Source organism: Lampetra fluviatilis, chromosome 27 (genome assembly GCF_964198595.1).
Source record: "Lampetra fluviatilis chromosome 27, kcLamFluv1.1, whole genome shotgun sequence".
NCBI classification, from domain to species: Eukaryota; Metazoa; Chordata; class Hyperoartia; order Petromyzontiformes; family Petromyzontidae; genus Lampetra; species Lampetra fluviatilis.
Window position 1 is genome coordinate 9,823,226 of NC_136301.1, and position 26,471 is coordinate 9,849,696.

The following is a 26,471-nucleotide window of genomic DNA, read 5'->3' on the forward strand; positions in this document are numbered from 1 at the left end:
GTGCCCCACAACGAACCCCGTGGTCTTTATGACAGACTCGAGCCCGCTCGGCAGATTCATGTTCAAGCTGCGGGAGGTGGTGAGGGTAAGGGGGCAGCCGGGGAGGGGATGCGGGTAGGGGTGGGGATGAGGTTTTATTTGTTTTATCTGAATCAGTTGCGGAGTACAGGCCCACAGGTCCAAATCGCCAAATCGCCAAATGGCCAGCAACACACAGTACTCCTGAAGGTGTGATAATGATTAACACGTTTCTTGTACAAGAACTTGGGAAGAGAGGCAATTGGAGGGAATTCTTAAGTGGAGCAGTGCGAGGTAAGACGGAGAGAAGTGAGGTGACCTGTGGGTGGGTATAGGTGGGTGTTGTGACCTGCAGTGTGGTGGTTGGACACAGTTTTGACGATATGAAACTGTCTGGTAGATAGTTCTTAGCATGGGTATAGGAATGAACGAGTGCACGGCAACAGTAACGAGGGTAAGCTGTAGCTATAGAAGAGGGACAAAGAGGCGACTGATGAGCGAGTGACTCGACTAAATCCGTGAGTGCTCGATCATCAGTTGGCCTCACTGTAGCATGAAAGCCTCCCCCTCCTCTTCAAGAGTCTCTCTACTGCTGGATGAAGTTCTCACCAAGTTCTCGCCGTCCATTGTGGTCATGCGATGCCACGATCCGTTTTGCTCTCTGTGTACGAGCTGATCTTGCTCCATCTCCACGGCGGTCGTGCTCCTTTGGTCTGACGAATTGCTCGTGACGCGTCTTTCACGAGCCCCACTCCTCTTAGCGGTCAATGTGACGATGTCTCGGCCCTTCGTGTGTTCTCTGATCCACGCGTTCCTCTTTCTGCCCCTAAGTGTAATCCTCATCATGGTCTGCCCACTGCCGGATGAAAATTAACGTGATGATGTTTCTATCCTGCGTGTTTTCCCGTCAGGATGTTATTCCCAGCGTGCACTGTTCCTACTGCTCTGACCGACGTTACGCTTATTAACATACTGTAATTGTTTCGACCGTTTCAGTTGAGCACTGACGTGGTGCACAAGACCGCAGGTGAGCGAGAGTGTGCGCGAGTACGAGTTTGGGGCTGGCCATAAATGACGTCACGCGATTTTGGACGATTTTTGACCCCCCCCCCCCTTCGTCACACGGCATCACAAAAAGTCAGATCCCCCCTCAAATATGACGTCACAATGCTCTGCCCCCCCCCCAATAAAACATGCTCCACATCGCTTTAAACTATTGTCATTGTAGTGCGTATTAAATGTGTCGCTGCACTCTGATGTTGTAGGAGAAAACATTTATTAAAAAGTCTATTTAATGAAGTAGAACGTGTTGCTATATTTATTTAAAGTTGCGCATTTTGACGTGACGTCACATTTCTCACACCCCTCGTCACACATCGTCATAAATGTTTGACCACCCCCCCCCCCCCAGGTGCGTGACGTCATTTATGGACGGCCCCTCTGCTAACAGCCTGTGTAAGCTACTCGGGGAATTGTTGTCTTTGTGAGTATGTGAGAACGTGTGACTGTGTGTGTGTGTGTTGCGTGCACGTGTGTGTGCAGCGGTTTTGTAGCGGTATTGTAGTGGTTAACGCTGCACTATGAACCTGGATACAAACCGAGTTTGATTATCTGAACCGGTGCTGGGCCTCCCCCCTAGGTCGACTCCGCCTTAAATTAGTTATAACGAAACGATGTCCGACGGGAAATTTTCCCCAAAATAATAATTGGAAATGGGGGGGGGGGGAGAGTAGGGACCGTAGAGAGCAAACATTGCCTATGCGACGAAAAGCGGAGCAATTTCTCCCATAAATAGTGTAATACGGTACGAATAGGGACGGTAACTTAGGGAAATGTGTTTCATACCTAGCAACCGATTTACGTACTGTCCATGCACAGTATTATACAGGACATTGTAAACAGCATGTATACGTATCAAACGCATATCTATTTTTGTGGGTATTTGAAAGAAGCCCTATACACGTTAAAACTTTTTTTTTCCATACAAAACGTGTTTCTGACATTTTTAAGCCATGACTCAAACAGAAAAAAATTTTAGTGTAAAAAAGCACGGAACCTTTAACAGCATTTTAAAAAAATATTTTACCTTAACCTATAATTTGTATGATCTTATCTTATGAGTGGATGATTTGTGCTTGATTGGCTTGATTGGACAAGGTGTTGTGAGAGCATTATGCCAATTACAATGAGCTTTCGATCCGCACAACGTGAGAGAACACGATGGGACTGAGAAGCGGCAGAATGGATTCTGCAGATGGATGCTAAGATGGCGGCGGCACGCGCGTGAAATGCGAGTTCTACGTTTTTCTATACCAAACTGAGCTCGAGTCGAAAACGACGACGCACTTGCGGGGATCTTTTATGTTGGTTTCTTCAAAAAGTCAACGACGTGAGTGTGAAATAACGTATATTGTGGCGACGTATATTGGGGACCCCCTTGTAAGTATTATATTTGATATATTACATTATTTGAAAATTATTCAGTTATTTTTCACGTAAAAAAATGTTTTCAAAAGTAGAATGTTTTGGGGATGAAAAATAACTCAGCTTTTAACATGGAAGTCAATATGAAAATGATGATCATTTAACGAGTATTCGCTTACCGAGCAATTTTTGCGGAATGTATCTTGCTCATTAAGCCAGATGCGCCTGTACTTTCATACTGACCCTCCTAATATACCACTCAAGACAAATACATTGAAACTTTCCCCAATTTTTGCATTGCGAGACAATCTTCAACCCTACTGGGGACACACGTAGGCCAGGAGGAGCTTGACCTCGTTGTGGATGATGACGGGTTCAGGGTGCATGTTGTCCGGGAGACGGTGGGCCGCCGTCATTTCCCAGGCATCTAAAATAACAACAGGCAACCCCGCCATGAGACGGCGCATGATGAGGTCCAGTTGAAGGGAGAGCCAATCGGACTGGTAGACCGAGTGGTAGCTGATGTTGGCCGACTTAAAGACGACCAGCGTCCCGGGGGCTCGCTTCAGCAGGCGGACGACCGCGGCGCGAATGCCGCGCATGCGAGCGATGTAGAGAGACACTGGGAACCCCGTGAAGTGAGCCCACACGCTGATCCCCACCACCGTGTCCTTCCCACCTGGGTTGTAGGACACAGACACGGATGTGAGAGAGAACACGGTCACACACAGCAACGCAGACAGAAGGGCGTTTCGAGGGTGTTTGTGTTTTTAGTGGCTGTTGTAGCACTGTTCATGGAAGTGCGAGGTTGGCTGATGAGAACCTGGTTTTCCAAACCCCTGGGGTTTTCAGAATATCGGCCCCAACGTCACAATGTTAGAATAGGTCACGGGTGTTTTTGCCCTTCTGGCACGATTAAGGAACGACAGCTGCTTTCCAGATTTGTTCTTCAGCTATGTTTTAATCTATGGTACAAGTGTAATAAAACGGGTCGACGACAAGGGCCTGTGTCTCCATCTCTTTATTTCTTCGTTATGGACAGCTCGCGTTCCGCTCTCCCGGTCACTCCACGGCACGTCGTGGAACGGACGTCCCGCTCCCGCACCGCTCTCGCGCTTCCCCCACTCCCGTGCACCGCTGGCAGACGGCGCACTGGGAGCCGTCTCCGCGTCGCCACGTGGCCGATGGCTCGCGGAGACGCCCGACGTGGCCCAGCTTCCACCAACTGACCTCGAGCCCCTTCCGGCTCTCCCTTATATCCCCTTTCCATGTCACCCAGACTCCGCCCTTCGCCACACCCCTTAAGAACCTTCCAGATAATACCCCTCCCTTAACGCCCCCCGGCTCCGCCCTGAGACCCTGCCCCCGATGCTTCGTGGTGCCTGATTGGCTTAGGGGGCTGGGGTGGCGAAACCCCACATACGCTCGCATTACACAAGCACACGCACAATTTGGTGTGACAACATTTAATTCAGAAGAACCTGCTGCAGTGAGGTAATGTATTAATATACAGGCACTCCCCACGTTTACTAAACAATGTGTTCCTGGAAACCCCGTCATAAATCATATCGTCGTAAATCGGACCCTATTTTACCATCAGCAAAATCCATGGGCAGATAGCCATCGGCAGATAGCCTGCATGTGTCTACTGCACATTTTGTAATTTCTTTACACCTTCCTCTGTCTTGTGCCAATATGCTTAAGCATCTGTCTGGCACCAATCTCTTATGTCATCAGCTATTCTCTTTTAGGTCTTCCTCTCTTTCCAGTTCTATTTTTCCGAACAACATACTTTTAATTGTCCTGCTGTTGTTCGTCCTATATATGTGTCCAAATAGTTCCAGTTTCCTTCTGATGACTGCCTGCATCACGTCTTCTTCTATGTGAAAACTTTTTCTTACTTCTACGTTGGTCACTCTTTGGGTCCAGTTTAGATGCACTATCCTTCTGTAATGCGGGCGTAAACGACCTCCCGGAAGTGACGTCAGGGGGGGAGGAGTTACGTCACGTGGGGGAGAGGGTAAGGGTCTATAAGGGGGGTAACCGGAAGCAGTCAGGAGTGATCGGGGACGGGGAAAGTGAGAGGCCACGCAGGGCGAAGGGTGAGGAGAGAGTGGCGATGTCGCCACACACCCGAGCCACGAGGATCGGCACCGTTGGCCAACGGTGACCGACCCCGGGGCAGGAGGAGCAGCGAGGAGGCTGCGGAGAGCAGCGGGTCTGCAAGGGAGGAGTCGGGCAGCAGGGGTCTGCACGACGTGACAGCAGCGGGGCTGCTAGGAGGGAGATGGGCTACGTGAGCGACAGCAGCCTGGGGCTGCAGAGTGGAGAGTATATAGGGGAGTACCATGAGGGAAAGAGATCGAACCCAAATAAAGGACACAGGACAGAGAGAAGCGTCCGAGTCTTTTATTACACTGGTGTCAAAAGTGTAACGGTATGGCTAAACAACTGAGAAAAAAGAATATTCCGTCTCCGGCATCGGCTTCATCTTCCGACGACGATGACCTTCCTCCTGCGGTGGACCCGACTCCGGCGGAGGAGGAGATCCGTGCTGGGACGAGTGCGGGTCCAGGGGTCCAAGATGTCGCCGCGTCGGCGGACCAGTCTGCACCAAAGGACGCGGATTTGAGATGGAGTCAGATGGCGGAGCAACTTGAAACTCTCAAGAACGTGCTTGCACAGTTGTGTGCGCTCGTTACGCCGAGGACGGCGTCGGAAGGCGATGTTGGTGGTCCGCAGGAGCCCGGGTTGTCTTCAATGTCGACGCCATCAGCCATGCGGCACGAAGACGCCATCTTGGGCGTGGTGCACGACGAAAGGCGGGAAGCCGCCATTTTGGGCCCTCCGTGACGGAAGGCCGCCATCTTGTCAACACCACGCTGCGACGCCATGTTGAACATGGCATCGGAAGAGTCAGCGGCTGGAGGGAACGCGCCAAGGCGTCGCAGTCGTCACCTAACGACTGTCAAGGAATTCTCCATCGGGGGCGATTGGAGTGCGTTCGCCTGCAGATTTTTGGCAGCGGTGCGCTCGGCGAGGTGGACTGACGCTGAGGCATTAGAAGTTCTTCCGACTCTCCTTGATGATGAGTCCGTTAGATTCTTTCGCTCTATAAAAGCCGCGAAGAAGAAAACATTGCGTGGTGTGTTCGACGAAATGGCAGACGCTTACGAGCCGCCGGATGATGCTCATCGCCGGTTTGTGCAACGACAACGCGCACCCGAGGAGTCTCCGGTGGCGTATAGGGGCGCGGTACTGGAGCTGGCAATGGCCGCATACCCGGAGATGGAGCCTGACCTGTTGGAACCTCTCATCCTGGGGAAGATGTTGGAGTTGTCCCGGGATCTCGGCATTCCCATGCCGGTGTGCGGTCACGAGAAGCTCACATCCCGGTCTGCGGCTAAGTGTCTGGACGCCCAGTTCAACCTGCGCCGGTGGAAGCAAGTTATGGCGTGGACGGGTGGGCCCATCGTCGAATGGGGAGCCGTGGGTTGGGACCCCAAGAAAGCTGTTTATGTGCCGGACGACAGGAGCCCGCAGGAGCTGTCGGCTGCCGCTGCTCCGTGGCCGGAGCCGCGGGCTGGCCGCCGACACGGCCGCGGCGGGACGGGGCGCCCGCAGCAAGGCGCAACAACATCGACTGCTTCCGCTGCGGGCGTAAGGGCCATTATGCCAGGGACTGCTGGGCCCGCGTCCCGGGTCCGCCCCAGCAGGAGGCCTCGACAGCGGCCGCTCCAAGGAAGGATTCGCCAGCACAGGCAAGTCGGTGCGCACCAGACACCCGGCAAGGCTTGACACCTCACTCATCACCGTTGTCATGCGATCCGGGTGTTTTTAATAACGGGAGACCATTGACTGTGCCTTGTCGTTCGGTAACGCAGTGGTGTAAGTTGGCTCGGCGGGTCGTCGCGGCTGCTACCGGTTCGTCCACCGTACCTGGGTCGATACAAGGGGTGGACGTACGGATTTTGGTAGATTTCGGAGCGTCCGCGACCATTATTTCGGATGTAATATTCCATCTCTTGAACATCCCACCAGAGGCCGTGAGTCCGGCTTACGCTTCCTGCGTCGCCGCGAACGGGGGTAGCATGGGCATTGTGGGCCAGGTGTACGCTACAATTGCTATCGGGGGAGTGTCGGCCTCGGGAATTGTGTTAATTTCGAGGTCTCTTGCGGTTCCTTGTTTATTAGGGACCGATTTTCTGGCCAAAATGCCCATTCTAATTAGAATTAATGAGAACTGCATTCAATTACCGGAAGGCCGTAAAATTGCCTTTTTGCCATCGCCCTGGGGGCGACCTGCTCCTGTCGCCCAGGTGCAGGCGTTGTCCGAAGTGTCTGTTGATATTCCACCTGGCTCACAGATTCTCATTCCTTTGCGTTATTGGAAGCCTGTACCTGGTCGTCAAGGAGCGATTGGGGTTTTGTTGTCACCGTCCGCCACCATCACGGGTGGATCGGCGCTGGTTGGGGCACAAACTATTGTTAGGCCAGACCAGCAGCCGTTTTTGCAGGTGCTTAACGCGAGTGCCGAAAGCGTGTGTGTGCCGGCGGGTACCGTTGTGGCACATGCCACTACTGCGTTTACAGCTCATGATGATCTGTCCGGCCGGGGGGTCGTTGGAGGTGTTTCGGGCCCCGGAGCTGTAGATGACCGCTGGATTGCTGAATTGTGTGGGGAGAATTCAGCTCTTTCCGGGGAACAACGTTGTGCGATTCGTAAATTGCTATCGAGCTATTCTGATGTGTTTAGTTCCGATGATTTGGACTTAGGACGCACCTCGTTGCTTTACCATCATATTGACACAGGGGACGCTGCCCCTATTCGGTTGAACTCGCATCGGATGAGTCCGGCTGAGCGAGAGCATGTTCGAGGGGCAGTGGATGACATGTTGGCTGCGGACATAATATCTCCGTCTAACAGCCCATGGGGCGCACCTGTTGTTTTGGTCAAGAAAAAAGATGGCAAATTGCGATTTTGTGTAGACTTTCGTAAATTAAATAAGGTGTCGGTGGCAGATGCGTATCCCCTGCCGCGTATGGACGACTCTCTCGATGCCTTGTCGGGGGCGAAGTTCTTTTCAACGCTAAATCTCTCTTCGGGCTTCTGGCAGCTTCCCCTCGACGAGTCCTCGCGAGAAAAGACTGCTTTCCGTACGCCGCAGGGGTTATTTCAATTTAACTGTCTTCCGATGGGGCTGAATGCGGCCCCTGCCACTTTTCAGAGGTTGATGGAGTTGGTATTAACGGAATTGCAGTGGGAGACATGTCTTATATATTTGGACGATAGTATCGTTTTCAGCCGCACATTTGACAAGCATTTATCGCGGTTGGAGGCCGTGTTCACCAGGATGCGTTCTGCTAATTTGAAATTTAAGCCCAAGAAATGTCACCTGCTGCAACACTCCGTGCGTTATTTGGGGCACATCGTCAGTGCGGACGGGGTGGCCACAGATCCGGACAAAACTGCGTGCGTCCGTGACTGGCCAACCCCTGCCACGGTGGGGGATGTGCGTCGGTTTTTGGGGTTCGCCTCATATTATCGGAGGTTTGTTCCAAATTTTGCTACGATCGCGAGGCCTTTGCATCTCCTGACGGGTAAAGGACACAAATTTGCTTGGGGACCGCCAGAGGAGGCGGCGTTTCGAGGCCTACGCGATCTATTGGCTACGGCACCGACGTTGGATTATCCGGATTTTGCGCATCCCTTCATTCTGGATACGGACGCGAGTGACACGGGTATTGGGGCGGTGTTATCTCAGTCCAAAGGTGGTGTAGAACGCGTGGTCGCGTATGGTAGCCGGGTTTTGTCTCCCGCTGAAACCCGCTACTGTGTCACTTGCAGGGAACTTTTGGCTATTGTTTTTTTTCTCCGCCAATTTCGACCGTATCTGTACGGTCGTTCGTTTATTGTTCGCACGGATCATGCGGCCTTGCAGTATGCTCTTAAAATGGACCAACCATCCGGCCAGCTGGCGCGATGGTTGGGCACGCTGCAAGAATTTTCCTTCCAAATTCACCATCGGAAGGGTTTCCGCAGCGATCCCCTTGCGCGTGTGCATCGGGGACGCATAGATGTGGCCCGATTCAGCACCCCCCTCTGCCTGTCGCGCTGGCAGTCGAAGTGCCGGAAGCTCCGCTTGAGCCGGGGCCGGCTGATGGGGGACCGGCTGATGGCATTCTACATCTCCCGAGGTCTGTGTGGATTCGGGAACAGATGTTGGATGATTCCTTGGTAACGTTACGTAAGCAGCCTGTGAAGGGGAGTGGGCGACTCTGTGCGGGCGGCGTGCCGGAAACCGCTCTCCGTGATGGCTTGCTGATGTGGAGGGAAGGGATGCAGGAACGCTGGCGTCTGGTTGTACCGGAATCATTGCGGTACGAATTGATTAGGACTCTGCATTGTGACACGCTTTTACATCTGGGGGTGCAGAAGACGCTATTGACGCTGCAGCGAGACTACTATTGGCACGGCATGACGACGGATGTCGTCGGGCACGTTCGCGCGTGTCCCGATTGTGCCCGCCGTAAGCCACCTAAACATCCATATGTGCCGCCGATACAATCCATCCAGGTGTCTCGAGTTAATGAGTTGGTGGCGTTAGATATTTTGGGACCCTTTCCGCCATCCGCTAGAGGAAATAAATATTTGCTGGTAGGGGTGGAGTACCTCTCCCGCTGGCCGGTGACCTGGCCTTTGCCTGACCAGTCAGCGGCGTCTATCACAGACGCCTTTCTTTTTGTGTATGTTATGGACAAAGGGGCGCCGGAGAGGCTCCTTACAGACCAAGGCCGGAATTTTTCCTCGAAATTGTTGGGGGAGGTGTGTGCGGCGCTGGGTACAAAAAAAATACGGACATCTCCCTACCACCTACAAACGGATGGTATGGTGGAATGGCTTAATCGGACCCTGTCCGCCATGTTGTGCCATACGGTTAGTGAAAAACAATCGGATTGGGATTTGCATATCCCTGGGGTGCTTTCAGCGTACCGGATGACGCCGCATGCGGCTACAGGATATTCGCCGTTTTTTCTGATGTATGGTCATGAAAACGTACCGCCGATTAAGGAACAGTTGGGAACCGAGGCGAGGGGACCTGTCAAGCCTCTTCCTGATTATATTCAGGACACCGTTCGCCGAGTCACTGAGGCGCGGGAGGAGGCTCGCATGGCTACGGCCAAAGCCCAGGCTCGGAACGAGCAGTGTGCGCGACGTTCAAAAGGGGAATGCCCTTGGAAAACGGGGGACCTGGCCTGGCTCCATTGTCCACAGGTGCGGCCAGGTACCTCTCCTAAATTACATAAGCCATGGCAAGGGCCGGTTCGCCTCATCGAGGTTCCCAACCCACAGTCGGCGCGTGTTCGGTTTGGTTCTCGGTGTTGGTTCGTCCATACATCTCGGTTGAAACCATACGTGGCCCCTCGACCGGATGCGTCATCTCCTGGGGTTGCCTTGCCGGGGTCTGTTGCTGCCGACTCGCCCTTGCCTGTGCCTGCTGACTTTGCTAGAGCGCATGTCGTGCCTTTCACAGACGAGCCGGCCGTGACGCGGCAGGGGAAAGCAGACCCAGCTTGGGGTGCGCCTACCATGGTTGCGGAACCTTTGAGGCCCGCAGCCCTTCCTACCCCGCCGCGGACACGATCGCGGGACGCCTCTGATGCTGCGCCTTCGAAAATAGAGGACCGGGACGTTGCCAGGCCTCCAATAGCGACAGACAAACTTCAGCCTGTCGCTCTTAAAACCCTGCCACGTTCCCGCTCGGCGGGAGGGCCACCGACCGTCCGGGACGGCCCGGCGACCCGCACCCGCTCGAAATCCCTCACATTTCGTTAATTATTGTGTTGTGTTCTTGTTCTTTCGGTATATTATCATGTGTTCTGTGTCCTTTTTCGTATTCGGTCGTGTTCGCTCGCATTGCTTATTGGAGTTGTGTTCAGCCGAGGTCGGCTGGATTTTCTCTACGGGGGAGGGTGGTGTAATGCGGGCGTAAACGACCTCCCGGAAGTGACGTCAGGGGGGGAGGAGTTACGTCACGTGGGGGAGAGGGTAAGGGTCTATAAGGGGGGTAACCGGAAGCAGTCAGGAGTGATCGGGGACGGGGAAAGTGAGAGGCCACGCAGGGCGAAGGGTGAGGAGAGAGTGGCGAGGTCGCCACACACCCGAGCCACGAGGATTATGGCTTAAACGTTTGTTTCCACCTGCCATTAGTCTTTCATCTCCACTTCCTGAGGGCCGGGTGTCTGGTCAGCCCGATGAGCTGGGGCGCACGTCGGCTGACTTCCTTCCTCAGGACAGTTCTATTATTCCGCCCGCAGGGTCAAGCGCCTAACGGGGCCAACGTCGCCGGTCGTACCGGCCCGGGGAAAACGGCGGAGTCCGGAGATGCCATCCCCCGACCTCCTACCACATGGGGGTTCTTCGGCTCAGGAGGTGCCGTGCTCGTGGAGCCATCTTCTGGCTGCTCCCGAAGCCTCCAGTGGACCCGCTCTTTCCTCGCTTGACGGCCTGGCATCAAGGACTCGGGCAAAGATAGCTTGATTTAAATGACCATCCTCCGGTGTCAAAGTGCACCTACACCCGTGGCCCGTGGCCGCCATTTGAGCCAGATGGGTCAATTGCTGACCCGGGCTCATCTTCTGCTCGAGTGTGGTGTTGCATGTGCGAGGTGTAGTTGTAGCCTGTCCGGGGGGTGGCTCGTCCATTGTAATTGGTTGCAACTAAGTTTTTTTTTCTCTTCTCTCTTCCTCCCAATCTTCTTCTCTTCCTGTTCCTGTATATAGTGTATATATCGTTTCTTCCTCGGTCGGGATTATTTATTGTTGTTGTTCTCTTGTTGCGTTCTAAATTGGAGGTCCACACGTTGCGTTGGTTATTTGTCGGTCAGCCGAGACGGCTGAGTTTCATAAAGGGAGTGGGGTGATGGAGAGACGTAAATAGTGTCTCTATTGCAGCAACATCTGCAGCAGACATCGTGCTGCTCGCAGCAGACATCGTGGCTATCACGATTTTCACCTGAAGACGATGGCTTGTGTTGCTATCGAAACGTCGTGATTTATCTCCAATATCTTCTTCTGTGCTACCTGATGTTGTGCATATGTTTTGATGACATATTTAGGGGTTGTCTATTAAATCTCACTACAATTTATCTTGGACTAGCCAGTCTGTATCGCAATAATGATGCTTTGGCTTTTGCACTCAACAAGAACCCTACTCCTCTGGTGCACACTTTTTCGTCCCCTGACCAGATCACTTCACCCCCATTTATCTCCCCCTTTTCTATCCATCTCATTTTTGTCAGTTCCCATAGACAGTAGAAACAGTGGAAACATCACTTGCCAATATGTGCCTATCCTTTCATCAGCCATATTTAACAGGGTTTGATAGGTAAAAATCCACAAAAACATTTGAGAATAACAAAAGCTCCATGCTAAGTCACATACGAAATGAAACGGACTTAAAATCTATTCAGTCATGTCGGAAGATGCGTCGTAAATAACGTTTCTGCATCGTAAATCGATCCATGGTGGCATATAAAATATCGTAATTTTGTATCGTTGTAAATCGCCTGTACTCAATTAAATTTATTCTACTGATTACTGTATGTATCAGTCCTTATTCTCACATGAACACAGACACGAATGAATAAGCATACGGATGGACAAACAGATGGCTTACAGCTCCACTGGCTCGGTTTGGATGTGTCATGGAGCAGCCCTGAGCGAAGCAGCCCTGAGCGAAGCCCTGAGCGAAGCTCAGGGCTGCTCGAAAGGCTGACCAAACAGATAGGCCTTCAGATGTTTCTCAAAAGTCAGAGTGCATTTGATGTTGCGAATGTGCAAAGGGATAAAGTTCCATATTGATAGGGCGATGGCAGATAACTGACGTGAGGCTGTAACAGTTCGTGACCTTGGTGTCTGAAGCAGATTTTGAGTGATGCTGCGTAGGGGTCTATCCTTGAGCTTCAGTGCAGGGCGAGAGCAGTGAGGCAAGGTATGCTGGAAACCGGTGGTGAAGGCGCGATGACAAAGACAGGCGATTTTAAATTAGTATTGCTGGCGAAAGGGAGCCAATGAAGACTATGGAAAGTGGTGGCTGAGTTTAGTCGTAGTTGGCAGACAGCAAGGATGACACAAGTGAGGTTGTTCTGTAACCGTTGTAATTAAAAACTCCACATCTAGTTGTAGAAGAGTATGGATAGTGGGTAAGGAAGTGGGGAGGGTGATAGGCATAGGTGAGGGGCCTCCTTACCAGTTAGGCCGTCGATCTCGTTGGCCACGTAGTGCAGGGCGGCCACGGGCCCGTGCGGCGTGAGGAAGGGGAGGCCCTGTGAGCGGAAGAGCAGGAACGTCTTGGCGGCCACGCTCACCGACATGAGCGGGCCCAGCAGCGTCGGGGCGTTGATGTCGATGAACTTCATGTCTGAGCAGGCAGACGAGTCATAGTGGTACTCGACTGATGTCACGGTGACACTTATTAATGCAATGACATTGCTAAGATGGTCGTATTTGGCCATAAGTAAATTCTATATTCGGGGTTGTACAGGACAGCCCAGGACGTATCGATAGTAATTCTAAATTCCTAGATTGCTACTTTGACTTTCTAGATCTTGTTCTGATCATGCTTGACATAGTCTCAAGTGAAACGTCTTTTCTAATTGCTGAATTTGGTCATGAGGATTGTTCTTACACTTACCAGTGAGTTGAAACATGTTTATATACAGTAGATTATCGAATAATAACACCATTCTTTAAAATGTCATAATTTTGCGCATTTTTGCATAGTATTATGTGTTTAGGTGTATTGTATATGTTTTTTGAGTCGTAAAAATAGTTTACTATATGAAATTGGCAAAAACATACAAATGTACAGAAATAATATCCTACTGTACAAAGCTACTGGATTTAATGTACCGTACTGACCAATCCACGCGCGAAGACTCTGCATAGGGCGATCTACGTAGTACTACACTCTTGTAACGTGTGTTTGACGATTGCTGGACTGATGTGAATACCGAATAACATGAACTTTTCACCGTATCACACTGTATATTTTACGTGTTTATTACTGTCATGAAAAATTTAAACACGTGCAGTATTTTCATAGTTTAAATTGTTGTATGTGTTGAGGAGTGGAGTGCTGACGTCAGGTCACACTCGCCTCGGGGGAATGCCGTCAGGGTAAAGTGACGTCATGCCACCTGGGGTATTTGAAGGTAGAGAGCCAGGCTAAAGGGCTACTTTACCCGGCTGGCCGAGTTGTCTGAACCCTTGGTCAGTGCTGTGGGAAGAGCCTGATAGCCTGGTGGGGTGTAGGGAACTCCCAGTACCCTTCCCCTGGGGAGCTTAGTTAATAACTGTTGTGTTAACCCCTTCCCCCGAGTTAGGCGTAAGCCCTGAATAAACCGTTTGGCGTCAGCCCCTACACGACCGGCTTCAGAGTCCTTTTCTACCTCTCCTCCAATCGCTTCAAACCTTGCCTCTTGACCAATCACTATGGAGGCCTCTCTGCACCAATAGGAGGCCTTGGCGTACATCCTGGTAATCTGTTTGGTTGCACATTTGCTTCAGGTTAGTGCTCCAGAATTATGGTTATTACACGATCAAAGATGACATCGGGTCAGAAGATTGCTATCAAACATATAAATGACAGAGACATCAGCAACAGATTGTATGTGATGATGAAAATGATCATCAACTGTGGAGGACTACTGCTGCCAGATGTTTGTGGACCCATTGGCCTTAGCAAAGTGGCTGTACTGGAAGAGAGAGACACAGGAAAACATCCTAGTATCTACAGACATTCTTAGGAGCCGTGCCACTGGTGCCCCACTGAATGAGCCCCATCCCTTGCCATACTCGGTCTCGAGCCAGAGCAGATGTCTTGCGAGGTCAGCGTAGCGCGGTTTGTTTCTGGCTCATACCGTGAGGGCCTCGCTCTGACCCGGCCCAGCTGTGGCAGTGGAAAAGGGGTATTGCTCCCTATAGACAAGACAAATTGAGTAGGTGGAGCAATATGGAGATGAGGAGTTAATGCTGATGGTGAGGTCTTTCTACCTGGCACGTGGGCGGTAAGGTGCAGGAACCACTGGCGGATGGTGGAGTCCCCGTACATGTAGAGCCTCTTTCCGCGCAGGCAATTGGCTAGGTCTTGAGGGGAAGGGAAGAGCCGTGTTCTGCAGGACAGTGATACCCACTCATCGTTGAGGTAGAAGCCACTCAGAGAGGGCATGGGGCGGCCTGGCATGCATGGCCCAAGGCCGGCCACTGAGAAGCACACATGCACATACACTCAATAAGGTAACTTTTGTTTTTCAGAATTACGAGAAATCAATCAAATATAATTCACTATGACACCCCTATTGACTTTGACTCAAGATATGTTTGTTCTTACAACATTCATGATCGTATTACACTCGTAGCTTGCCCGAGAATCTTGAACATTTTTTCTGTACTCTGGCCCAACTGAGCAGGCCTGGTCACACTCTAGACATGCCCAGCTAAGGCTGCGTGGGACATGAAGTGCTCAACACTCACTGAGGTTGTGCAGTGATGACGACGACAACACCTTGATTTGGCTTGGATCTCCGCTGATTCTCACCTTTGAGACTTCGCTGCATCACCCAGGAACAACGCACAAAAAATGGGTGGGGAATGGCCCAGGCAGATGGGATGCCACACCGGCAGGTAACGTGTAAGTTAAGACTCAGTCCATGCCTTTACAAATTGTGGAAATTGCTGTGTAGCTAGGATTGGTCTTATCAGCTATACTTGAAATTCCATCACAGCAGGAAAATGTGTGCAGGCTGAAAGCAAATTGATTGAACAACATGAAAAGGTGTGCTCACAAACATCAAGAAAGCACGACTCCCATCATGACTTGCGGGCAAATTATACATTGCTTGTAAAATGTTCTAAGGCTTGTCCAGACCCCAGCACAAGAGATAAATGTGGCCGCATTATTGTTTACATCACCAACTCATTGAGTCCAAACGAGGAGTAGAAAATGCTGTTGTATCAAGATTGGGCTCGTCAATCTTGAAAACCCATTTACCGCTCTACTATTGGCCTGAACTCATCATTTTGTTGCTACAACTATCAAGTGAAATGCATTGGGGAGTTTGTCAAGCAGGAGGAGGGAGATGTCTGCTCTTACTTGCTTAAAAACCGCTCCTCATCTTTTGTGAGAATGTTGCTGCGTCCTCTGTTCGAGTGAAATCGCAGGGAGTCGCAAGGCAGTCTCCTGGGCTTCTTGCAGAACCACATGTGTCCTGTCGCTGCGTCTCTGTACTCGCACATCCTGGACTTCATCATTAAGCGCGGAACCGCGTTGCACTCGGTGGCTTCGCCTTTCGCTCTTTCCTTCTCGAAGTAGCCGGTAAAGTAGATCTTGTTGGGCACGGAGTCGCGGAGGCGGCTGATGATGTGCACGGCCTCACTGGAGTGAACCAGCTTGATGTCCACGAGGGCCTCGCCTGGCCACGGCAGCACGACGCTCGCCGTGTACGAGCCGTTGTCGTGGTCCAGCACCGAGCCGAATGCGCCGGCTCGGAGCCTTGGTGAATGTACCTTAATGCGAAAGTAGTCTCCGCCGTGCCGCTTGTCCCTGCCGTGGTGGTCTCGGGCCTGCACGGTGAGGTGCAGCGTGTCACCCACCGTGAAGTTGCGCGTCCCACCCAGCAGCCGGTAGCTCGTGGCCGCGGGGCTGGTGGATGACTCGAAGTTGAATGAGGACATGGCGGGCGGGCTCGGCCACAAGAGGAGCTGCTGCAGGTCGTCCATCTCGGGGTCATGCGGCTCCAGGGTGGGACTTCTGGGGCCTGGTTCAGGCCTTGCATGGCGGGGAGGCTTGTGCAAGGGAGGGATGATCAGGGACACCTGGGGAGGCAGTGCATGCACATCAAAACATGAGTAAATTAAGGTAGAATGAGGGTTAAGTAATTTAATGACAGGAATGAGTAACTAAATAAGGGAGGAATTACCAAGTGAATGAAGCATGAATGAGAGAATGATGAAATAATGCATAAATTAATGAATGAGTAACTGAGGGATAAATGAATGACTTAAACGAATGAGACAAAAGAATGAGTGAATGAATGAGAGGTAAACAAGTGAATGCAGGAGGAGCGAGAGAGTGAATGAGGGGAAAATAAGTGAGCAAGTGCCAGTATAGTTTAGTGATGTGGTATAGTTGTGTGGTATTGTGTTAAGTCGTGTAATTAAATGGTATACGGTAAGTACTCGCAACATGTTTCACAATAACGTGGTTCTTCTATTAGGAAACATTTTGCACAACGCGGAATGCATCCGTTATAACGTGGGACCTGATCATTATAACGCGGTTTCTCAGAAGTTGACGACGAACTACTTTCTTGAGCCGCGCAACTGAACCTTATGATATAGTACGTGTGTGCATGCATTTTATCTCACTAAGCTTTTTCGTTACATTATTTAAGGGGACATTTTTTCTTTACACATTTTTTTCTTTACACTTTTCAGGAAGGCATCTACCGCGTTAAACAGCAGTTGTGTACAGTATACTGTAATGGTGTAGTGTAGTAGTGTAGCGTATTCGTGCAGTTGTAATGAAGCTCCTTCACAGGTTCCACTTTTGAGAAGATTTATTCCATAATAACGTATTTACAAGGCGAGAGTATGACTCACACATTTGAAAAGGCTATGACTATCTGCAGCCCCGGCGGTTTCGAACAGTCCTTCTTGATCGTTTCCACTATGTAGATCTCCAACAGTCGGCCCCGATGTCGTCCACCTGCAGTCTCTGAGCTAGCCTGCCTGATCGCGGGCCTCGCTCCCCTTATGTACCCACTCAGCCACGCCCTGGTAACTTCCAGCACTTTCCCCCGGTAGATTATTCTAGCAGACTCTAACCGTATTCTACTTCCCTTCTCGAATCTTTGCTTATACTGGTAGGATCCTCCTGGTTACACCAGCCCACAAGGGATTATTGTGTCCGTCCGTCGTGCAGGGAGGGGCGTGGGAGGGAAGAGAGGGGCTGGGTGGGGAGGGGAGGGTGGGGAGTGGCTGGGTGGGGAGGGTGGGGCTGGGTGGGGAGGAGAGGGTGGGGAGGGGATGGGTGTGGAGGGTGGGGAGGGGCTGGGTGGGGAGGGTGGGAAGGGGCTGAGTGGGGAGGGTGGGGCTGGGTGGGGGGTGGGAGGGGTGGGGCTAGGTGGGGAGGGGCTGGTCACCCCGTGGCGCCCTTGTAAAACTCAACGTTTAACCTACTCACGCCGGCTTGTGCCCGCCCTCACAGTCGGGCATATTTGCGGAATACACCACGCCACCATTGACCCTGGCCATTGACCGAGCAACCCAACGTTCCTACCAGCTCCCTCCGCAGGAATGTATTATAATACCCTGCATCTGTTTACATCCATCTCCACTGGCCCCACTATAACCCTTGCCATGGACAGTACTCCCCCCCCCCATAAAAAAATTGCCGTCCCGGCTACAACTCTCATTTTATAATAGGGGACTGTATGTGGGCAAAAATTGGATCGCACAAGGGATTCAAACCTGGGGGATGTATGTCATGAACAACAGGATCACACAAGGGATTCAACCCTGGGGGCATGGAGTACATAAAATGTAACCTCTGGGCTAACGCATATCATAGGCCCTTGAATCAAGGGGGGGGAAGGTGTTACAACCCAACTTGACCCTTCCTTATCATAATTAAACTCTCACGTGACGTGGGCTACCCTGTTAAAGCTGTAGATTCTTAGGCAAGCAATACACAACATAGTTAGCCATACATATTTACATATCGTCAATATGTATGTGTGGTCGAGCAGCACATTCGACTCGGTGACACTCCTTCTCGGCGCCTCTTTTGATGACTCTGTCGGCCCCCCTCATCGTGGCCATCTTCATTCCAGTCATTCATGAGAAGAGGGAAGAGAGTGTAGGGGCAGTATTTCTGCGAGGAGGATGCTCCCCTCGCAGCATTTGTCACGATGTCCCTGGACCCGGTCTTTTTGGGCCTGAATAACTTCTTGTGTCGGTGGTTCTCTATATGGTTTAAGGTGACTCGGATGAACCACCCATCACTGGCATCCCATTTGGAGGCAAACACTTTGTAGGTGGAGGATCTTGACACTTTCCACTGGGCCTTGCCAGGGACGGTGTAGTTTGGCCGATGTGCCAACTCGGACCTGGGGACAGTGTGACCTTGCCCGATCGCCCTGCCCAAAGGGTACAGGTGTCTCTGTACCCTGCTGCAACCATTTGTTTGCTTTTTGCAATCTGCCCGATTCCGCCATCGCTGTTTCACGAGCTTCACGGAGCCTTTCTCGTGGCAGCCTGAAGGAGGCAGGCCATGAAACAACTTTAGCAGGGAGAGCCACCAGTTGGTCCTCAATAGGTGGCTCAGGGTCTCTCCCGTACATCAAAACGAAGGAGGAGAGCCTGGTCAATGCATGTGGTGCTCTGCGACATGCCCCTCGGACCCCCGGGATGTGCAAGTCCGAGTCGATCTGATCATCATTTACAAGATGGCACAACATTGTTGACAGTGTAGCAGTTAAGCCTCTCTACTTGTCCATCGCACTGCGGGTGGTCTGGTGACATTTGAATGTTCTTAGTACCCATGATATCACAGATATCTCTCAACAGTTTAGCCGAAAAATTCCAACCCTGGTCTGTGAGCAGTTTCTCAGAGGGGCCCTCATCCAATACACAGCCACGGAGAAAGGCTTCTGCTATGGCTGCAGTCGTTTGGTCTGGTATTGGCCATGTGACGGGCCATTGTGTGCAATACTCCGTCCCCATGAGCAAATATTTATTTCCCCTTGCTGGTTTAGGAAATGGACCCAGGATATCCAATGCTACTAGCTCGTTTACCCTCGACTGCGATCGATTGCAGTGGAGGCTGTATGGGTTGGGGCGGTTTCCTCTTTGCACACTCTTGACAACAATTTACCCACTTGCGGACATCCTTCGCCTGCAGTGCGAGGAACGTTTGTCAGTGGCCCAAGTGCATTAGTTGTTCTGCATGCACTTCTCGTAGCAACTGTTGCCATAAGGGTTTTGGCACCACTCGGCAACGACGCTGCATCTTCACGTCTCACCTCATCAGAAGTCCTCACTATGTGATAAATGGAGCCCCCTTTGGACCATGTTGAGCACATTCAGCTGCCTGTGCAGCGGAGTACTGTAGAGGTTCATTCTCTTTTTGCAATCGGATCATTTGATCCTTATCAGCCCGAGATCATGATCTGCGGGCAGTACATCGTTTTCTACTTTTGCTGCATTTATCGACATCACCTTTCTCAGCGAGTCAGGGAGGGTCGGTTTAGACCATGCCGCTCCCGTAGCACATGCAGTTATCCGGATATGCATCATTTGTCCTGAGGATTTATCCATTTTAAGTGAGAATTGTAGTGCCGCATGGTAAATCTGCAGTCATTTAGGTAGGGCCGAAACAACGTGACAAAATGAACTACTTCCAGGAGTTCTCCACGAGTAACGCAATAGCGTTGTTCAGCCGAGAAAATCACGCGACTCGCGTATTAAATTACAAATTCCGTTTTCTCCTGTATTTGTTACAGGACCGCACCTATACTGACATCTCTAGCATCTGTATCAAGGATGAACGGTAGCGAGAAATCCGGATATGCTAGTGGTGGAGCATCAGTTAACCTTGAACGTTAGCGCTTTAAATGCACGCTCTCACCCCTTGTTGGTGTGAGGGCGGGCAAGGGTTTAGCAACTGTAATGAGAGCCTATGTCCGGCTCACGTGGTGATTGACTCTGGCGGTCCTGCTCTACAGCCAATGGGGGGAGAGCCTGGGAGCATGGCCCTGGCGTGATCAAGGGATGTCAGCTAGGATGATTGGTTCTGCTACTCTTGGCCTCAGCCAATGGGAAGACAAGTCAGGGGCGTGGTCCCGGGAGTTGATGGAGGAATCTGGAACATTCAGCGCAGGATGTTAGGGATTGGCTGGAGCGTACCACGTGACCCAGGCATTAAATAAGGGAAGAGCCGAGGGACACGAGGTGAGACAAGGAACGAAGAGAGAGCGGGCCACGCACGAGCGGGGCTCCGAGTGCCACGTGGCGGTGCGTCTCTTGCAATCTGTCTGCCCACTTCCCGTTGCCTGCCAGCAACGAGGAGTGCTTGTGAACTGAGGAAAGTAAATAAAAGGACCGATTCCACAAACCGTCTCCAGAGTGTTATTACACAACTATAGCGAGCCGGGGTAGAAATCGTCGATAGTAAACAAATCCTAGGAATCACCACACCGCTGACAACATGCCCCAAATATTTAACTGAGCCCTGTACAAAATGACACTTAGATGGTTTCAATGTCAGTTTGGTGGCTCGCACTTTAAATAAAACCTATCGTGGTGTCATCAGATGTTCGTCAAACGACTTACTAAAAACAATGACATTGTTGAAATATATAAGACTAATCTCCCATTGGACCGACAGTACAAATTGTATGAGGCGTTGGATGGTTGCTGGTGCTGTGAGTAATTCCATGGGGAGTCTATTAAATTAGAGCAACCCCTGCGGTGTTAGAAAAGCAGTTTTTAATCTGGATTCGTCGTCCAGGGGAAGTTGCCAAAACCGTGACGATAGATAAAAGATCTAAAAATATTTTTCTCCTTCTAATGCATGGAGAGAATCATCAGGGGATATGCGTCTGCGATCATAACCTTGTTTAGGTGTCGGAAATCTACACAAAACCTAATGGAACCATCTGGCTTCTTAACTAGGACTACTGGTGTTCACCAGGGGTTTGTTGATGGAGAAATAATTTCCGCCGTCAACATCTTATCTGTAATTCTAGATTTGATCAGACGCCATCCAGACATCCACCCTGCGTCCTTCCCTGTGGAAGAGGTATGTGGATGACACTTTCGTCATCTGGCCACATGGCCTCCCAGCATTGAACCACTTCTTGGACCACATAAATTCCAGACACCCATCCATCAGATTCACCATGGAAGTGGAGAAAGATGGTAAACTACCATTCTTGGATATTCTGTTTGAGAGGAAGCCTGACGGATCCTTGGGACATTCTGTCTACAGGAAAGCCACCCACACAGATTCCTACTTGAAACCGGATTCCCATCACTACCCATCTCAAAAGAATTATCTCATCAAAACGCTATACCCCCCATGGCATTTCTGACCAACACCACCTGGCCGGTGAATTAAGACATGTACATCGGGCCCTCAGGATGAATGGATACTCTGACCGCACTATCCGCCAAGCTGTTTCTCCCACCACACAGAAACAGCCACATGAAACTCCGACCAAAACTATCACGTTACCATACATAGCAGGCGTGACCAAAACGATCTCCAAAATTCTAAACAAACATAAGATCCAAGTCCGATTCAGTACAGTGCATAAAATCCGTGATCTGATTCCATCTGTGAAGGATGTCGTTCCTGACTAACAGTATCCTGGAGTCTACAAATTGAGTTGCAGTTGTGGTGATTGCTACATTGGAGAAACGAAACGTCATGTTTCTGATCGTGTCCGCGAGCATAAGTCAGATCTGAAACACGGCAGAACTAATTCTTCGGCCGTTGCCGATCATTGCTACAACTTGGTGGGCTCTCATGAAATTGTCTTTTCCGAGACCAAGGTGCACTGCAAACCTCCTGGCTACCATCAAAGGTTTGTACACGAAGCCATACAAATACACAAACACAGACATAATTTCAACCGTGATGATGGTTACAAACTGAGTAATCATTGGAAAGATGTGATTAACCATGCAAAAAAGATTTTACTACACTTATTTGGACCATCTTATTTGACAGACAACTTTTACAGGTTATTGATAGACAGCCAGGCTTGTTTTACCATGTTTAGTTTGTTTCTTTTCTCACACTATTGTTATGTAGGCCAGGCTTAGTCACAAACCGTACCTCTCCATAACAAAGGCTCAGCCTCTTAAGCCTCACCTTACCATAATAATAAAAAGTGTGCCGTACTTGGCCCTTCCCCCTCTCCAAACACTATATATACGGAGTGGTAGCTCTTGCAATCTCTCATTTACTTGATACAGCTGTCGTGGCTGTGACGGTTCCACCTGAAGACGGAAGCTTGTGTTGCCTCCGAAACGTCGTGATTTTTATTTTATTCTACTTTTATTAATTTTAATGTTTTACCTACGTGACTTTACCGAAAAAAACCTAAGACTATCTTATCTGTAGCTCTACAGAGCTGTTCTTTATATACTAGTTCCACTCTATATGAATTATCTTTAACGGGTTGAGCATTCCCTGTTTTAATATGGTGCTGCATCAAGTCCGTGCAACTCATACCTTACTGAAAACGTCTTAAAATTCTAGAAGGAGACTTTTAAGGTGGTCTCTTTGACCTTGAGTCAATTTAGGGTTCCGTTGAACGATTTCCTCTGCCCAGGGAGACCCTATCCCATCCTTCTCTTCCCGCTACTTCTGCATCTTCATGAATCTCACTCGCTGGGGAAATTTGCACAATTACCGTCCCTTCTCGCAATGTAATTGCGCACTCTGACGTATTTAAAACTTGCATACATAGCTGCTGGTTCCGTCTTAAAATGGTGTCTTGCCGCTGATAGCGAATGTCGACCGATTGTTGGTCCCAATTGTGCAACTATAATTTCTGCGTCCACGCTTGATGAATCAGCCTCTCCCTCGGAGTGTTTGTGTGTGTTCGCGTGCACGTGTGTGTGAGAGTGAGTGTGTGTGAGAGTGGTGTGTGTGTGTGAGAGTGAGTGTGTGAGAGTGGTGTGTGTGTGTGAGAGTGAGTGTGTGGGGAGTAGCGGTTAGCGCTACCAAAGTGGCTGCCTGAGTTCGATTCCCGCTCATGGCCAACACCAGTGACCAGTCATGGGCCTCCCCTAGGTCGACTCAGCCTCAAATGAGTACCTGGTGTGATGTGTAAATATTCCCACTGGGGAGACAAAAATGGCGTGTTGTTGGTCACCCATCCACTCGTGTGCCATGATGGCCTTCATAGGTGCTACTCGCGAACAGCGCTTGCTTCTACAGTCTGTTAAGGCTACACGGGGGATCTTTGTGTGTGTGTTTGTGTGAGAAAGTGAGTGCATGCGTGTGCGCGTATGTTGTGGTCGGCGTTTGCCCGGGAACGCGATATGTGTTTGGCATTGCCCGGGGTGGTCAGCGTTCGCCCAGGGGGACTCTGGGAGAGGATCAGCTGCGGGGCGCTGTCGAGGGCGTAAACTTCGCGACCAAGACAGAAACTGCGTTGAGTTGTTCAAAGCGCTGTTGATAGCGTCAACCAAGTCCCGGGACTGCAACCGCGTTGAGTTGCTCAGGTGAGTTGTTGAAGGCACCAGTCGAGTCCTGAGACTGTCGTTATATACCCTGGGTTGTTTCTTCACCCAAGAGTGGAGCGTGCGTCAGGGTTTGGTACGAACAATCGTTGTGTTTTTTCTGTCTGTTTAGTCGCCACGGTGTTGTGATTGTCAACACGTGTTCTGTAATTGTTGACGATAATTTTTAAGAGTTGGTTGTACGTGGATGTTGAGAAATTCTTATCTGCCACCGTTTGATTCGCCTTCTTTGGACAAAGTGTCCCAAGGCATCGTTGATACATTCCAAATCTTGTTAAAATTCTCTGTTTTCCGGATCGAGTTATTTGTTCATCTTAATATCGCCGTTAAAGCACGTTTAAAAGTCCGCATTGATGCCCTATAATAGAGGAAATCGCATGGGAGAGAAAATTGAGCCGGACTACTCTTTCTTCCTTTTAAAAAACAACAACCCTCAATCAACACGGGTGACGATTATCTGAATGGTTCCTGGGTCTCCCCTAGGTCGACTCAGCCTCAAATGAGCACCTGATGCGGTGTGTACATATATCGTCACTGGGGAGACAAAGGCAATGCGTGGTGCTGGCCATTCTCCCCCTCGTGTGCCGTGCCGACATTCATAGGCGATGCTCACTTGCAGCACTTGCCCCAACAGTCCGTACCGAGGGATCGTCTGTCGTTCGTTTGCGTGGCTGTGCATTTGTGTGTATGTTCGTGCGTGCTCCCGTGTGTGTGTGTGTCTTTGCAAGTGCGCGTGTGCGCGTGTGTAATTGTGGTGACTCATTGCCCCCCCCCCCAGCATCAGAACTCAAGTGAAGTGACGATACAACTGATTTTTGTTTCTATTCACGTAACTTTGTTTTATGTTTTATTTACTATACAATATTGTTTTTATCGTGTTATACATGCAAATGTACAATATTTCATCTTATGAGTTTAGCAATGCTTCACTTTTCTGTTGAACCGTAACACATTTGACATACCACTGACCGTATGGGCATTTAATCCAATATATTATTGTGTTCCTTTTAATTTATGAACGGGTCCAGTAACTAATTGTGTTCGTAAGTCGGGGACTGCACGTATTGTCTAGTTAGCCGACCTGTCCCCTCGATACGATTCACGGGAGGAGAGGGACAGTGTCCCTGCTATACAAGCAAGCTTTAACCACCAAGCAGAGGTCGCAACCGGGTACCCGATACCCGTACCCTACCCGATACCCGGCTACCCGTACCCGGCCGGGTACGGGTAGGCCGTGAGTCACTGGTGAGTAACCGTTTGTCACTCATTTCGGGTAGGGTACGGGTACGGGTAGGGAACGGGTACGGGTACCCATTTGCGACCCTGGTGCGGCCGGGTACGGGTACGGGTAAGGAATCATAACCCGTTTGCGACCTCTGCTACCACGCCGCATGGCGTTATATTGCGATGAAACACGACTAGATGCCACACGCGGCGACCCAATAATCACTATGCACACGGGGTACAAGTGCATTGCGAGGCGCGCTGTCTCGAACCGAGAACACAAGAGAAGCGAGGATATGTATTGAGGAAGATTAGGAGGTGGAGTTCTCACGTTCATCGCGAAGAAAACGAGGGCGCTGAGGGCGAGGAGTGATATCAGAAGCCACGACCTGAAGGTCCGAGATGGAGGAAGACTCTTCGAGTCCATCTTCATCATTCAGCCCCGAGGAGGGAGACGCGGGGACTGTTCCTGTACTTAGCCGTAACCTCCTCCCCCTGCCCCTCCTTCCTCTCACCCTCCACCTGCATCCTGCCCACTCCTCTGTCTCATCCGAACTGTGTCCAACCATTACACCCCAGATTACAACAGCACTCACTGACTTACCGATTCGTACATCCACTCGCCACCCACTCACTCACTCACCCACCCGCTCACTCATCCACTCGCTCACCGACCCACTCACTCACCCACCCGCTCACTCACCCACTCACCCACCCACTCACCCACCCACTCACTCACCCACTCACTCACTCACCCACCCGCTCACTCACTTACCCACTCGCTCACTCACTCACTCACCCACCCACTCACCCACTCGCTCACTCACCCACTCACCCACCCGCTCACTCACTAACCCACTCACTCACCCACCCGCTCACGCACCCACTCACTCACCCACCCGCTCACTCACCCACTCACTCACCCACCCACTCACTCACCCACCCGCTCACTCATCCACTCGCTCACCGACCCACTCACTCACCCACCCGCTCACTCACCCACTCACCCACCCACTCACCCACCTACCCACCCACTCACTCACCCACTCACTCACCCACTCACTCACTCACTCACCCACTCACCCATCCACTCACCCACCCACCCACTCACCCATCCACTCACTCACCCACCCGCTCACTCCCCCACTCACTCACTCACCCACTCACCCACTCACCCACTCACTCACTCACCCACTCACTCACTCACCCACCCACCCACCCACTCACTCACTCACCCATCCACTCACCCACTCACTCACTCACTCACCCACCCACCCACCCACCCACCCACCCATCCACCCACCCACTCACCCACCCATCCACTCACCCAATCGCTCACTCACCCACCCGCTCACTCACCCACTCGCTCACTCACCCACTCACTGACCCACCCGCTCACCCGCTCACTCACTCACCCGCTCGCTCACCCACCCGCTCACTCACCCACCCGCTCGCTCACCCACCCGCTCACTCACTCACCCACC

General features: G+C 51.0%; 1 protein-coding gene across 1 annotated transcript; it reads right to left on the minus strand.

The window, feature by feature from the left end:
- Window positions 1–2,759: 2,759 nt before the first annotated feature.
- LOC144942382 (NXPE family member 3-like) lies at window positions 2,760–25,423 on the minus strand. Its single transcript, XM_078869215.1, has 6 exons — window positions 25,319–25,423; window positions 15,599–16,320; window positions 14,980–15,056; window positions 14,500–14,709; window positions 12,695–12,865; window positions 2,760–3,121 (listed from the first exon to the last, which is right to left on the minus strand). Exons 1-6 carry the CDS (start codon window positions 25,421–25,423, stop codon window positions 2,760–2,762), a joined length of 1,647 nt encoding a protein of 548 aa, XP_078725341.1.
- Window positions 25,424–26,471: the final 1,048 nt, after the last annotated feature.

Coding starts and splice junctions, on each gene's coding strand:
- LOC144942382 (XM_078869215.1), bottom strand. CDS start 25,423: ATGATGAAGATGGACTCGAAGAGTCTTCCTCCATCTCGGACCTTCAGG. Junction 16,321..25,318: donor TCGTTTTCTTCGCGATGAAC/GTGAGAACTCCA, acceptor CTGCCTCCCCAG/GTGTCCCTGATCATCCCTCC. Junction 14,710..14,979: donor GTCATCACTGCACAACCTCA/GTGAGTGTTGAG, acceptor TGTGCTTCTCAG/TGGCCGGCCTTGGGCCATGC.